This window comes from Mus caroli, unplaced genomic scaffold (genome assembly GCF_978045245.1).
Source record: "Mus caroli unplaced genomic scaffold, Mus_caroli_1 scaffold_15, whole genome shotgun sequence".
Lineage (NCBI taxonomy): Eukaryota > Metazoa > Chordata > Mammalia > Rodentia > Muridae > Mus > Mus caroli.
The window spans coordinates 98,104,608-98,120,872 of NW_028227270.1; the positions used below are offsets into that span (position 1 = coordinate 98,104,608).

General features: G+C 41.4%; 1 protein-coding gene across 1 annotated transcript; it reads right to left on the reverse strand.

Moving 5' to 3' along the window:
• Positions 1-3,640: 3,640 nt before the first annotated feature.
• LOC110288065 (putative vomeronasal receptor-like protein 4) lies at positions 3,641-4,560 on the reverse strand. The gene has a single exon (XM_021154519.2). It carries the CDS (start codon positions 4,541-4,543, stop codon positions 3,641-3,643), a length of 903 nt encoding a protein of 300 aa, XP_021010178.1. The 5' UTR covers positions 4,544-4,560.
• Positions 4,561-16,265: the final 11,705 nt, after the last annotated feature.

The window sequence follows — 16,265 nt, forward strand, 5'->3', positions numbered from 1 at the left end:
GCCTCTTCATTCAGTCTTTAAACATCCCATCTCTGATATAGGCTTCTGATGAGGTTATGGGATCAGATGTGAATTCTGTCCCTCTGTGTTGGTTTTAAATCAAAACAAGAAAGTATCCATTGCCTCCATATCAGTCACGCCTTTATTACAACTGTGGGCATGCCTTATGTGTCAGGTTGTTTGTCTGGCATGCTTGGTCTGTAGATGAGGACAAATGGTGCTGTACAAACTGGATATCTCGTTCTTCTTGGAGAAGAACCAAGCTATGTCTGTATGCCTTGCTCTTCACGAATATAGACTCTTAGTGGGCGAAAGGCCTTAGTGTGAGACAAGGAGCTACAAACTGTTGGAGGAAATGGAGGGAAAAGACCTTCAAGATATAAACATAGGCAAACCTGTTCTCAATAGGACTCCTTAGTTGCTCAGGAAACAAGACACAGGAAACAAGACAATTGATAAATGGGACTTTAGGAAGTTAAAAACCTTTTATAACACACACACACACACACAGAGAGAGAGAGAGAGAGAGAGAGAGAGAGAGAGAGAGAGAGAGAGAATGAGAGAATAGAGTGAAAAGCAGATTACAGAATGGAAAAATATTGGCAGGCTGTGCACCTGACTGCTTCATCCTTTTAGAGGATGTGCTTTTAGAAAGTGCCAAAGAATGAATACTGTCTGGGAGTCAGTCCCACCCTTAAGAAGGAGAAAGCCTCTGTTTCAGCCCAATCCTGCGGGTCTGCATTTCCTGAGATGTTCTTTAAATTTTCCATGTCAGACCATGTCCTTGTCTCACATTAAGGCCTTTTGGCCACTGAGAGTCTATATTTGTGAAGAGCAAGATATACAGACATAGCTTGGTTTTTCTCCATGTGGATACCAATTTGTTTAGCACCATTTGTCCTGATTGTTAGAAGCATCTTTATCCCTTAGATGCTGCTTCTCATCAGCCTTGATCTCTTCTGCTCTCATCTCAGTGTAATCCCTTCATCACATTGCATTGGGCTGGGGAAAGTCTGTTGCTGTTCTCCTGTTTAATGTCTGTTTTATAGCTCTGCTTCATGACATCCTCGTTCATGTCTGTCATCCAAGCCAGAAGACATTCTTCACACTGGGCACCTTAAAGCCATATTATCCTATCCTTATCACTTTTCTTACCATCAAATTTTGCTTCAGTTACAGGACATGCTTCATAAGAACATGTCACCAAGGGGTATTTTTTTCAATAAGTAGATTTTCTCAGCTTTCATGACCCTCTTGACAGCATCATTGGCCTGGATTCTATTCTGGGTTATTACCTTGATGTAGCTGTCTGATGAAGTTCTCACTGGGAAAGTCTGGAGAATACACCTTCTAGGTCTTGCTTATGCTGCATGGCAGCTACAGTCACATGCATCCAAGTATTTAGTAAACAAACTCTTGGGTCTTCAGTGTGTGTGGAATCACCTCATTGTGTTTATTCTTATTGAATTCTTTAGCATGCTGGAAGCAAGCAATGCCAAACAATTTTCACCTTTATATCATAGTATAGAGGGTGTTATGTTCTCTCTGGTCAGCAAGCTAAAGGATATTCAGATAAAGGATATTCCCTTGTTACATGGAGGCACTGAAAAGTCATAAACCCTGGCTGGGGAGATGGCTCAGTGGTTAAAGTGCTTTCCTTGCAAATGTGTGCCACTTACTTAAATGCTGTTGCCTGCAATTCTAGTCCCAGAAACCAGGGTCAGGCTCTCCCTAGAGGAACTTGGTAGTGAGATTAGCCAATTTGTGTGCTCTGTGTTTGACTGAAAGATCCTGGACTCAATAAAGTGGAACATGATGGTGAATTCCTGTTATCAGCATCAGTTTCAGGCCTGCAGGTGAGCACAAATGTACATGTACACAACCCCGTAGACAATTGGGCCCACCCACTCACAAGATGTGTACGTATATTCAAAACACTCAACAATGGAATTTCTAAAAAGAAATAATTCCATTGGCTCATTAAGGAAGTTAAGAAACAAACTGACAAAGCAAATGGATTTATCTATTGTTTGGCTAAACCCAGGAGAGAAAGACTCCTCCCTTCTCCTCCTCTTCTCTGTGTCAGTGTCACAAGTTTATAATAGAAAGAAAATCCAGACAAGGTACAATGTCATTATAGTTGTATGAAGCCACTGTGGAGAGGCAAGTTTGTCGTCTGACAGTGACAGAGCTTCAGGCTTTCTCCTTCTTAGGGGTGGGAATGACTCCCGGACAGTATTCATTCTTTGGGATTATTGTAACAGTACTCTAATAGTGAAAAGTGGGTGGTATCTGTTTCTCTTTAGAATATATGTTGTCCTGGCAGGACAGTTAAGTCCTGATACCTCTTTCCCTGTTGGTCTCATGATCCTGGGAGAGCCCATGACAAATAGGAAGTGCTGAGGTGTTTCCCTGACATGGTAACCATAGAAGCACATAGAGGGGAATATACATGTGGCCAACAGTTATTTGCTCCTTCTTTATTTGCTTTTCTAGTTTCCTGGCAATAGAATCATCCTTGGGATAACTCCAGTGCACTGTCTTGAGGAACTGGGATCAGGATGATTTCTGGTCTCTTGGGGGTCCTCCTGGGCTTGAGACTGTGGAAGTCACAAAGCTCCCAATGTCCTTCCTCTTCTTATGGACATGCTGAGGGTTCCAGCAAGCATATACCCTCTGTACCCTCACAACCTTGGTCTCCTTATCCTTAGTTCATCAAGGTATGTCTGCACAGCATCAGAGAAGATTGGGTCAGGTATGCATGTGGGAAAGGGGGCCTAGCAAACACTGGATGTTCAGTGGAGGCCATATTACATCATTGGGAGTGGAAGATCCAGTGTTTATAATCTATGATCAAGGTTTTAACCCACCAATGAGCTAGTGAGCCTTGGGCTACAGCATGAGTGTAAACAGAACCCAAAAAGCATAATTTCTGAGAGGTCATTTTCCAGAGCTTCTTTTACTAGCACTATAAGTTCTAACACAGTTACAGTTGGGTAGCATCATTGACATGTTATTTTCCATTCTGGAATTTAGCAATGTCACACAGTTGATGACCAAGTCTGCTGTGTTGTGGTGAACTTGCTAGTCTCACTGTCATCTTCACTCTGCCGTATTAGCTCACCTCAGATGAGGGGCATTTCCTCATCTCCACCTAACCTGTTGTTTTACATGCTCTGCCTTTGGGAAAAAAATGCAATAGTAATTTCCAACAGAAGCATTACCTCCAGCATTTCCCTAGTGCAAATGAAAGGGCAAAGTCACGTGACAGGGATGGTAGAATAGGAAAATTATAGGAGTTCACTTTCCACCTCCCTAGAAATCTTCAACAGCTCTTAAGACTGTTCAGTGCCAGACCTCTTAAGAAAAGAAAATTTATTACCATAATATTTAATATTTAATTGTGATAATTATGATATTACAGAAAATGACAGTTTGGTAAGAGAGGAATATTGTAACCCCAACATTTGGGGTGCTTTTACCTCAAGATCAGCTGTGCTGCATACAGACTGCCAGTTCAACCTACACTGAATAGTAAACATTATGTCCCCACATCTACAATTCACTATGGGAAAGCAACATACAATGTATACACCTTTAGCTCATAGAGAATAGATGTAGAATGTACTTTTTACACTTCTTAGTGGGCATGGAAGACACTAGGAGAATGGATATATCTACTGATAAGAACATAGGGACTGAAACTAACATAACCAAGTTCTAAAAACACTTTAATATTTAGTAAAATAGACTCATGTGTCACTGTGAAACCTTGGTAAAAGGAGAGCATGAAATCTACCCAGTAGAAGAAAAGAAAACAGGTCATAAGAATGAGAACACTCCATGTAGCTCTGATTTCTGGAGGGGAGTTGTTCGCAAACCTGGAGCTGTAAAGGTAGAGGATACGCTTGTGGTGCTTATACAGATGGAGAGCCATGGACCCACTGCTCCAGCCCATGAGACCCTGGAAAATTACATCACGAAGAGTCATGAGAGAGAGGAAAAGCCACTTGATGGTGTGTCTTGATTGGAGCATATAACAGTGGCCAATGAATGTTGCAGCAACAGACCTGTTCAAGCTACTGCCTCCTTTGATGTAGGAGAGCAAGTTGGAGCTTATGAGACCATTAAAAATCCAAAAGACAAGAATAAAGGGAATAACTTGGCATGCTGTTTGTGGTTTAAGCTTTGTCCAAAGGGAAGTTCTGGGACTGATGGTGACAGCCTGGACCACACTGAGGAGACAGGTGGTGCAGATGGAGAGGCCCCGTGCCATCCTTGCCAGAAAAACCACAGCTTTACAGCCAATATCACCTAAGAAGTTTCTGAAATAAAACACTGTGGCTATATCTTTGATCCCAGTTGTACAAATAGTGATCATATTAGAAAATGCCAAGTGGGTTATAATAAGGTCGACAGGCTTCTTCTCAGTCCCCAAGGCAGGCATGTATATATGCCTTATAAATATTAGCATATTTCCCACAATTCCAGGTCCAGTAAGAGAAAGAAAGATTATTGTGTGGATAATATTATTCCAATTCATCTTCTGACTTTAAGCACAACACTAGGAAAATATTTTGAGAAACACATGTAAGATTTTCTGTTTATTCTGATGAAAATAATGGTGTTAGTGACATAAATACATGTTTCTTTCTTTGAGGATGCCTGGTCACAGTCTTTGTTTTCCTGGTTGGTTTGTCTTCCATTTCCAGGGCAATGATGATGACTACAATCAGGGAATAAACCTGATGGTTTCCTCCCTTTCACAACGATCCCTCAAGTTCACATGACCATGCTCTTCCCAGACAAAAGCTTCATGCCTGGCATCACTTTGGCACTTTCAAACCAACACAGTCTTGAGCACTTGCCTGGTGGCCTTCTTCCTTTTTCCTTATGTCACCCAGTGTGACCTTGGGCTACTGGATTGTGTTGTACTTCATCCTGATCCTCTTCTCTGTCCCATATGCAACCATCACTCAAATGATGTTAAACTTTAAAAACCTTGCAGCTTCCCAGAAAGTTGTGCTTGGTCAAGTGGACCAGGTTCTCAGCTGAGATGATGTGGTATCTCCTCTTTCCAGGCCCCTTGACCATAAATTGTACACAGGTTAATGACTTAGTCAGGGTATGAAAGACTAGATCACTTCTCTTAATGAGGGACTAAGTGTGGTAAAATTGTCTTCTCAATCTTCATGAGCAGAAACTTACCCATTTTAGTGATCGTGATTTCCTTTTTAGTTATATTAAGCCTGTTTTTACTCTCTCTTCTAGGAATACTTCTTTCCCCCAAAAGATGAGGAAAATTGTTCTTTTAGAGTCTTAAGAAAGGCATGTATTCCAGATTGTTTTAAGGTTGGTTTAGTTTAGTGATGTTCTTAGTTAGAAGTCCCGAAGACTTCCTGCCTTCCCCAATATCTCACACTTGAATGTAATCACTTTATGAATGGTATGGTAGTTTCTCTCTCTTTCTTCTTCTCTCTTTTTTTTTTTACTTTGTTTATTGCATTAAAAAATAAGCTGTTGAAGCTGAAATTTAACCTATTTGTATCACCCCTCACGAAGCACATAGAACTTCACACAGCAACCTTAATTTCTATTTGCCCTCCATAATTTGACATCTCATCCTCTTGAAAATCAGTTCTGAATTACTTTGAAACCCTCCCAAAGACATGTTGACATTGGTGCTTGCATTTCTACAGGAATATGTGCTGTATTATCCAGGGCTGATCTTTGCCCAATCTCTGTGCCTCATGGCACCTGCTTAGTGCTTTTTCACTTAAGCTTTCCGTGCCCTCAAAAGTCTGTGTTGCCTGTGTATATTCTCCCTTCCTTCACTGGGTAGTGAGCAGCCCTCAGAGACAATGGCTTGTATGTTTAAGTAAGTATTATCATAGTGCCTGTTCAAAAGGTCATAGGTTGCTCAAGGAAACTGTTGGTTTAAAACTGCTCTTTAATCACAGATATAAACTGACAAAGTAATTTGCAGAAACATTTGAATTGGGCTCTTCCTGAGGATTGATAAAGCTCAGTGTTCTGGAGAAATCAATTCCCCTTATATGGCATAGTTGGTAAGTATTTAAAACTTCCTCCCTTTTAGAATGCCATGTGATTTCCAGAAATTTACTAAAAAAGCATGGGATATCCTTGAAGTAACTTAACCAACAATGCTTCATTTTCTCTCAAAATCTCTTTATTAATATGCTTACAATTTGATACTTTCTAGTTGTACCTGTGTGGTTTCTGACATGCCAATAGAGAGACTGATAATGACACACATATACATGCACACACACACACACACACACACACACACACACACACACACACACACACACACACACAGCTTTCCCAGGTTAATTGGGAAGAAATATTTATATACATGTTTAATAGGCTTTTTAAACCCTTACTCCTCTAATAGTTAAGAAATAGCACAGAGCAATCTGGGTGAAACTAATCAAGGCAGCATGTTCTTTCAGAACTGGGCCATGGACCTTAGGGGCATAATACAAGGCTCAGATACATTTGAGAAAATCAGTAAATTGGAGAAGGATAAATTATAAAATCGACAAGTTCAAGCTTTGTAACATGTCTGTTACATGTTGTTTTTCTTAATTGTTATATGCTGGTCTTTGAACACTTTTCTTGGCTCCTTTAAGACTCACAAATGTACAGAGGTGCTTTGTACTATTCAAGCACATTGTGAGGATTCAATGGAGCAGAGGCACATAGTGCTTAGGACAGTGTCTGCCCAGTGTTAAACATGCTCTAATAGCCATTGCTCTAGGATTTTTGTGTCACGTCAGTTTTCTGCACAATTGTGTTATATTCTGAGTCAGGAGAGAGAAACTTCAGGAACAATGAAACCACAACAAAGAAAGGCAAAGGATAAAGTCCCCCAATCTGAGAAAGTTAAAGGGTACCTGATTTAAGACACTGTGGAGTAGAACCTCTCACTCCTGTGAGGATAAACACACAAACTGGAGAAACTGCAGAGAGGAAAAGCTTCCTCACATGAAGCTGAAATTTCAGTCCATGTCTCCTGTACCTGCCTGAGCTGTAATGAGCATCTCTGGCTCAGTGCACCACACACAGCTGCACTTGGTTCCCTCATGGTCATGGAAATAATTCTGAATGGCAGGTGGGAAATGAGAGACTTCTTTCTCCCTAGATCTTGCCACCTTCCTCTTTAACAGTGACAAAGGAACCCAGACACTCCAGTCACCTCCCCTAACTATCCCTACCTCACAGTATCTCTGTCAAGGTGAAAGGCAACTTCAGTCCACTCTGACCTGATGGAACACTCACCTGCAGAGTCTGTGCAGGGCTGAGGGTGGGTGTCCCACACAGCACAGCTAGACCTCATTTATAATCCTTGAGCCCTGGGCTCACAAGAACTTTCACTGCTGCTAGGATATCATCATCAGGAGTTTGGCTTCTCCAGAGAACAGGCTCCTTCTGCATATCCCTATCCTAGATGTCAGGTCTGTGTTCTCCCTGGTGCCCTGTCATTGGCTGAAACAGAAAGTTTCTGCTTCTAACTGTAGTACCTCTGTTTCTTGGTTCCTGGGACTTTACTCTCTTAGGAACTGAATTGGGAGAAACTTCTCAGAAACAGAAGCATTGGTTCTTCGAATACGTCAAAGTTCAATAACATTATTCCTGGAGATATGGCTCAGTGGTTATGAGTAATTATTGCTCCTGAAGAGGATCCAGGTTTGATTCCTCACACATGAATCATGTGCTTCAAACATGGTGGCTCAAAAACATGTATGTCCAATTCCAGGGTATCAAATGCCTCCGCATCACCTCCATGAGCATCAAGCACACCACACACACACACACACACACACACACACACAGATAAACACACCTAAGACACAATGAATTCATATAATAAATATAAAGGTTTAAAAGTAAACAAACTAAACCTAGAAATCCCAGAAACACATAGAGTAAAAGATACTCAAGGACCAAAGACAGTGGCTGGTCTTATGGGGTGGTATCCAGGGCAGAGCAGTAATGGGACTTTTTAGAGGTTTTGTATGCTTCTTGCTCTGGGTGCAGACTTTATGCAGCGGAGTCAACTCCTCTCCTGCCTGAATTCTTCATTTCTCCTCTTCTTTGCATCTAGCTCTTTATGATGTTCTCTCTCTTCATCAGATTCTCCAGCTATTGCCCAGATTAATTAGAGCAGGGTTACATGTAATTCACTCTGTGGACCACACATCAGTTCTGGGTCTCTAACACCAGTTTTGGAAAAGAAGTTTTTAGTTCTCACTTGCTGTTAGGCAGCAGAAGAGCTCAAGGGGTAAGCACTGGACTCAGCATCCACACAACCAGCCCTTTAGAGCTCACACTTCTCCACCTCCACCACTCCCCGCCCAGGCCTATGTACTTCCTGGTGTGAAGGAATGCACTGGAATTGTAGTGTTTGAAAACTAATATTCAGTAGACACCTTTTCTCCTCTGCAAGAACATCTGTACTTCCATTGGCTGAGGTGGATCCGTGATGTGGAAGAAAGTGGGATCCTAATCTTGCCCAGAGATACCCTGTGATCTCAGCCCTGGGCCTTTCATCCCCCCCCCCCAAAAGGGAGGCTGTGGTCCCTCTGCAGCATCAGTGTGTGTCTTACTGAAGACTTACTGTCAGCCCCGGCCTGCCTGGTGCTGCTGTACAGGCACATTTTCTTCCTTTATTGTTTTTCAGCCTTAGTGGTAATGTGGCTAAGAGGCTACCTTTAAAGTTACAGGCGTGTGTGTGTGTGTGTGTGTGTGTGTGTGTGTGTGTGTGTGTGTGTGTAAGTCACAATCACATTGTTCGGTGTATACTGAGAATACGTGTAGCTTCCACCTTTGGTGTGTAGGATATAAATTCTCTTAACCAGTGACATCCTAGTTCTTTAATCTTGATAATAAAGAGTTTTTGACTTTTTTCCCCACTCACATTTTGTTCTATGCTAGGCCTCTGGGTTATTTAACCTCTGGTTCCTGGCCATCCAGGCAGTGTCAGATATAGGCTTCCTTTCAAGTTATGGTCTTCAAGTTAGACCAGTCATTGGTTGGCCACTCTCACAAATTTTGTTGAATCATTACCCAGACATATCTTGCAGGCACAAAAAATTGTAGGTCAGAGTTTTTGTGGCTGGTTTGATGTCTCAGTCTACTGCTGGGAGCCTTACCTTGTAAAGAAGATGACTGGTTCAGACTCTATGTATCTGATCACTAGGAGTCTTTATTAGGTTCACCCTCATAGATTCCAGGGAATTTCCAATGTACTAGGTTTCCACATCACCCTGCAAATGCCCCCCAATTCCATTCATCTCTCTTGGTATTTTATCCCTCCATACCCCCACTTGATCTTCCCTTGCCCCCAGTCCACATGTGTGCTTAGTCTTGTTGTAACTAATTATGCCATGTTGGGTTGATCTCCCTGGGAGGCCTGCTCTTTTCTGAAGGGTAACAGATGGGAAGTAGAATCTGGTGACTAGGAAAAATGTGTGCTTGGGTCTGTGTCTTCTTAGTTTGGGTTTTGTTGCTGAGAAAAGACACGATTGGCAAGGCAATTCCTATAAATCAAAATTTAATTGGGCCTGGCTTATAGTTTTAGAGGTTCAGCCCATGATCATCATGGCAGAAAGCATGATAATGTGTAGGCAGACATGGTGCTGGAGGATCAGAGAGTTCAACATCTTGATCTGAAGGCAGCCAGGAAGCGGTTCTTATTTTATACCAGGCAGAGGCTGAGCATAGGACATATCAAAGCCCAAGTACACAGCAATACACCTTGTTGGAAGAAATCAAGAAGTCCACATCTTCTCCAATAAGGCCACACCTCCTAATAGTGCAATTTCTTATGGCCAAGCATTGAAACACATTAATGTCTGAGGGCCCAACTTATTCAAACCACCTTAGACTGAGTGGCTTGGAGGGAGAGGAAACAGTTTTCAGCATGTAATGTGTACTTATTTTTATATTACTGACTCAGTGTAGTGTTTCAAATCAATCCCTTATAGTTTTCACAGCATTTTATTTGATTCAATATTTTTCCATTTCTAGTATTTCTTTTTTTTTTTTTTGATTTTTAATATTTTTATTACATATTTTCCTCAATTACATTTCCAATGCTATCCCAAAAGTCCCCCATAGCACCCCCCACTTCCCTACCCACCCATTCCCATTCTTTTGGCCCTGGCATTCCCCTATATTGGGGCATATAAAGTTTGCAAGTCCAATGGGCCTCCCTTTCCAGTGATGGCCGACTAGGCCATCTTTCGATACATATGCAGCTAGAGACAAGAGCTCCGGGGTTCTGGTTAGTACATCATGTTGTTCCAACAATAGGGTTGCAGATCCCTTTAGCTCCTTGGGTACTTTCTCTAGCTTCTCCATTGGGAGCCCTGTGATACATCCAATAGCTGACTGTGAACATCCACTCCTGTGTTTGCTAGGCCCCGGCATCGTCTCACAAGAGACAGCTATATTTGGGTCCTTTCAGCAAAATCTTGCTAGTGTATGCAATGGTGTCAGCGCTTATGGGATGGATGGGTAAGCTGATTATGGGATGGATCCCTGGATACGGCAGTCTCTAAATGGTCCATACTTTCATCACAGCTACGAACTTTGTCTCTGTAACTCCTTCCCTGGGTGTTTTGTTCCCAATTCTAAGAAGGTGCACAGTGTCCACACTTTGGTCTTCATTCTTCTTGAGTTTCATGCGTTTAGCAAATTGTATCTTATATCTTGGATATCCTAAGTTTTGGGCTAATATCCACTTATCAGTGAATACATATTGTGTGAGTTCCTTTGTGATTGTGTTACCTCACTCAAGATGATGCCCTCCAGGTCCATCCATTTGGCTAGGAATTTCATAAATTCATTCTTTTTAATAGCTGAGTAGTACTCCATTGTGTAGATGTACCATAATTTCTGTATCCATTCCTCTGTTGAGGGACATCTGGGTTCTTTCCAGCTTCTGGCTATTATAAATAGGGCTGCTATGAACATAGTGGAGCATGTGTCCTTTTTACCGGTTGGGACATCTTCTGGATATATGCCCAGGAGAGGTATTGCTGGATCCTCCGGTAGTACTATGTCCAATTTTCTGAGGAACTGCCAGACTGATTTCCAGAGTGGTTGTACAAGCTTGCAATCCCACCAACAATGGAGGAGTGTTCCTCTTTCTCCACATCCTCGCCAGCATCTGCTGTCACCTGAATTTTTGATCTTAGCCATTCTGACTGGTGTGAGGTGGAATCTCAGGGTTGTTTTGATTTGCATTTCCCTGATGATTAAGGATGCTGAACATTTTTTCAGGTGCTTCTCTGCCATTCGGTATTCCTCAGGTGAGAATTCTTTGTTCAGTTCTGAGCCCCATTTTTTAATGGGGTTATTTGACTTTCTGGAGTCCACCTTCTTGAGTTCTTTATATATATTGGATATTAGTCCCTTATCTGATTTAGGATAGGTGAAGATCCTTTCCCAATCTGTTGGTGGTTTTTTTGTCTTACTGATGGTGTCTTTAGCCTTGCAGAAGCTTTGTAGTTTCATGAGGTCCCACTTGTCAATTCTCGATCTTACAGCACAAGCCATTACTGTTCTATTCAGGAATTTTTCCCCTGTGCCCATATCTTCAAGGCTTTTCCCCACTTTCTCCTCTATAAGTTTCAGTGTCTCTGGTTTTATGTGAAGTTCCTTGATCCACTTAGACTTGACCTTAGTACAAGGAGATAGGAATGGATCGATTCGCATTCTTCTACATGTTAACAACCAGTTGTGCCAGCACCATTTGTTGAAAATGCTGTCTTTCTTCCACTGGATGTTTTTAGCTCCCTTGTCGAAGATCAAGTGACCATAGGTGTGTGGGTTCATTTCTGGGTCTTCAATTCTATTCCATTGGTCTATTTGTCTGTCACTATACCAGTACCATGCAGTTTTTATCACAATTGCTCTGTAGTAGAGCTTTAGGTCCGGCATGGTGATTCCACCAGAGGTTCTTTTATCCTTGAGAAGAGTTTTTGCTATCCTAGGTTTTTTGTTATTCCAGATGAATTTGCAGATTGCACTTTCTAATTCGTTGAAGAATTGAGTTGGAATTTTGATGGGGATTGCATTGAATCTGTAGATTGCTTTTGGCAAGATAGCCATTTTTACAATGTTGATCCTGCCAATCCATGAGCATGGGAGATCTTTCCATCTTCTGAGATCTTCTATAATTTCTTTCTTCAGAGACTTGAAGTTTTTATTATACAGATCTTTCACTTCCTTAGTTAGAGTCACGCCAAGATATTTTATATTATTTGTGACTATTGAGAAGGGTGTTGTTTCCCTAATTTCTTTCTCAGCCTGTTTATTCTTTGTGTAGAGAAAGGCCATTGATTTGTTTGAGTTAATTTTATATCCAGCTACTTCACCGAAGCTGTTTATCAGGCTTAGGAGTTCTCTGGTGGAATTTTTAGGGTCACTTATATATACTATCATATCATCTGCAAAGAGTGATATTTTGACTTCATCTTTTCCAATTTGTATCCCTTTGATCTCCTTTTGTTGTCGAATTGCTCTGGCTAGGACTTCAAGTACAATGTTGAATAGGTATGGAGAAAGTGGACAGCCTTGTCTAGTCCCTGATTTTAGAGGGATTGCTTCAAGCTTCTCACCATTTACTTTGATGTTGGCTACTGGTTTGCTGTAGATTGCTTTTATCATGTTTAGGTATGGGCCTTGAATTCCTGATCTTTCCAAGACTTTTATCATGAATGGGTGTTGGATCTTGTCAAATGCTTTTTCCGCATCTAACGAGATGACCATGTGGTTTTTGTCTTTGAGTTTGTTTATATACTGGATTACGTTGATGGATTTCCATATATTGAACCATCCCTGCATCCCTGGGATGAAACCTACTTGGTCAGGATGGATGATTGTTTTGATGTGTTCTTGGATTCGGTTAGCAAGAACTTTATTGAGGATTTTTGCATCAATATTCATAAGGGATATTGGTCTGAAGTTTTCTATCTTTGTTGGGTCTTTTTGTGGTTTAGGTATCAGAGTAATTGTGGCTTCATAGAATGAGTTGGGTAGAGTACCTTCTGTTTCTATTTTGTGGAATAGTTTGTGAAGAACTGGGATTAGATCTTCTTTGAAGGTCTGATAGAACTCTGCACTAAACCCATCTGGTCCTGGGCTTTTTTTAGTTGGGAGACTATTAATGACTGCTTCTATTTCTTTGGGGGATATAGGGCTGTTTAGATCATTAACCTGATCTTGATTCAACTTTGGTACCTGGTATCTGTCTAGGAACTTCTCCATTTCATCCAGGTTCTCCAGTTTTGACGAGTATAGCCTTTGGTAGAAGGATCTGATGGTGTTTTGGATTTCTTCAGGATGTGTTGTTATGTCTCCTTTTTCATTTCTGATTTTGTTAATTAGGATGCTTTCCCTGTGCCCTCTAGTGAGTCTGGCTAAGGGTTTATCTATCTTGTTGATTTTCTCAAAGAACCAGCTCCTTGATTGGTTGATTCTTTGAATAGTTTTTCTTGTTTCCACTTGGTTGATTTCACCCCTGAGTTTGATTATTTCCTGCCGTCTACTCCTCTTGGGTGAATTTGCTTCCTTTTGTTCTAGTGCTTTTAGGTGTGTTGTCAAGCTGCTAATGTGTGCTCTCTCTAGTTTCCTTTTGGAGGCACTCAGAGCTATGAGTTTTCCTCTTAGAAATGCTTTCATTGCGTCCCATAAGTTTGGGTATGTTGTGGCTTCATTTTCATTGAACTCTAAAAAGTCCTTAATTTCTTTCTTTATTCCTTCCTTGACCAAGGTATCATTGAGAAGAGTGTTGTTCAGTTTCCACGTGAAGGTTGGCTTTCTATTATTTATTTTGTTATTGAAGATCAGCCTTAGTCCATGGTGATCTGATAGGAAGCATGGGACAATTTCAATATTTTTGTATCTGTTGAGGCCTGCTTTGTGACCAATTATGTGGTCAATTTTGGAGAAGGTACCATGAGGTGCTGAGAAGAAGGTATATCCTTTTGTTTTAGGATAGAATGTTCTGTAGATATCTGCCAGATCCATTTGATTCATAATTTCTGTTAGTTTCACTGTGTCCCTGTTTAGTTTCTGTTTCCATGATCTGTCCATTGGTGAAAGTGGTGTGTTGAAGTCTCCCGCTATTATTGTATGAGGTGCAATGTGTGCTTTGAGTTTTACTAAAGTTTCTTTAATGAATGTGGCTGCCTTTGTATTTGGAGCATAGATATTCAGGATTGATAGTTCCTCTTGGAGGATTTTACCTTTGATGAGTATGAAGTGTCCCTCCCTGTCTTTTTTAATGACTTTGGGTTGGAAGTCAATCTTATCAGATATTAGAATGGCTACTCCAGCTTGTTTCTTCATGCCATTTGCTTGGAAAATTGTTTTCCATCCTTTCATTCTGAGGTAGTGTCTATCCTTTTCTCTGAGATGAGTTTCCTGTAAGCAGCAAAATGTTGGGTCTTGTTTGTGTAGCCAGTTTGTTAGTCTATGTCTTTTTATCGGGGAGTTGAGTCCATTGATATTAAGAGATATTAAGGAAAAGTAATTGTTGTTTCCTGTTATTATTGTTGTTAAAGTTGGCATTTTGTTCTTGTGGCAGTCTTCTTTTAGGTTTGTTGAGGGATTACCTTCTTGTTGTTTCTAGGGCGTGGTTCCTGTCCTTGTATTGGTTTTTTTCTGTTATTATCCTTTGAAGGGCTGGATTCGTGGAGAGATAATGTGTGAATTTGGTTTTGTAGTGGAATACTTTGGTTTCTCCATCTATGTTAATTGAGAGTTTGGCTGGGTATAGTAGCCTGGGCTGGAATTTGTGTTCTTTTAGTGTCTGTATAACATCCGTCCAGGATCTTCTGGCTTTCATAGTCTCTGGTGAAAAATCTGGTGTAATTCTGATAGGCTTGCCTTTATATGTTACTTGGCCTTTTTCTCTTACTGCTTTTAGTATTCTATCTTTATTTAGAGCATTTGTTGTTCTGATTATTATGTGTCGGGAGGTATTTCTTTTCTGGTCCAGCCTATTTGGAGTTCTGTAGGCTTCTTGTATGTTCATGGGCATCTCTTTCTTTAGATTTGGGAAGTTTTCTTCTATAATTTTGTTGAAGATGTTTGCTGGTCCTTTGAGTTGAAAATCTTCATTCTCATCCACTCCTATTATCCGTAGGTTTGGTCTTCTCATTGCGTCCTGTATTTCTTGGATGTTTTGAGTTAGGATCTTTTTGCATTTTACATTTTCCTTGATTGTTGTGCCGATGTTCTCTATGGAATCTTCTGCACCTGAGATTCTCTCTTCCATCTCTTGTATTCTGTTGCTGATGCTCGTATCTATGGTTCCAGATTTCTTTCCTAGGGTTTCTATCTCCAGTGTTGCCTCATTTTGGGTTTTCTTTATTGTGTCTACTTCCCTTTTTTGGTCTAGTATGGTTTTGTTCATTTCCATCATCTGATTGGATGTGTTTTCCTGTTTCTCTTTAAGGACTTCTACCTGTTTGATTATGTTATCCTGTTTTTCTTTAAGGATTTGTAACTCTTTAGCAGTGTTCTCCTGCAATTCTTTAAGGGATTTTTGTGCTTCCTCTTTATTGTCTTCTGCCTGTTTAGCAGTGTTCTCCTGCATTTCTTTAAGTGTGTTATTAAAGTCCTTCTTGAAGTCCTCTATCATCATCAGGAGATATGCTTTTAAATCCGTGTCTAGCTTTTCCGGTGTGTTGGGGTGCCCTGGACTGGGCGAAGTGGGGGTGCTGGGTTCTGATGATGGTGAGTGGTCTTGGTTTCTGTTAGTAAGATTATTACGTTTACCTTTCGCCATCTGGTAATCTCTGGGGTTAGTTGTTATCGTTGTCACTGTTTAAAGATTGGAGCAGAAGCTGTGTTCCACTCACTGGCAGTCCCAAAATCCTGAGGCGGGGGTCGTGGGTAGCTGGTGGGTGTCAGGCAACCCTGCTCTCCCGCTACCCTGGCGCTGATCCGGCCAGATGAGGCCTGTGGCCCTACTCAGGCCGGTTTCTGCTTCCCTAACTAATGCAGTCTCAGGTCCAGCGCAATTGGATTGGAGCAGAAGCTGTGCTCCACTCACCAGAAGTCTTAAGATCCTGTGGCGGGTGTTGTGGGTAGCTGGCGAGTGTCAGCCGACCCTGCGCCCCAGCTGCCCCGGTGCTTTTCTGACCGGAAGAGGGTTGTGGCCCTATGTAGGCCGGATTTCTCTCTCCCCAACCAGAGCAGTCTCAGGTCCCGCGTGATTGGAC

Bases quoted from the DNA above. Each gene is read 5' to 3' on its own strand.
- LOC110288065 (XM_021154519.2), bottom strand. From the start codon at position 4,543: ATGAATTGGAATAATATTATCCACACAATAATCTTTCTTTCTCTTACT.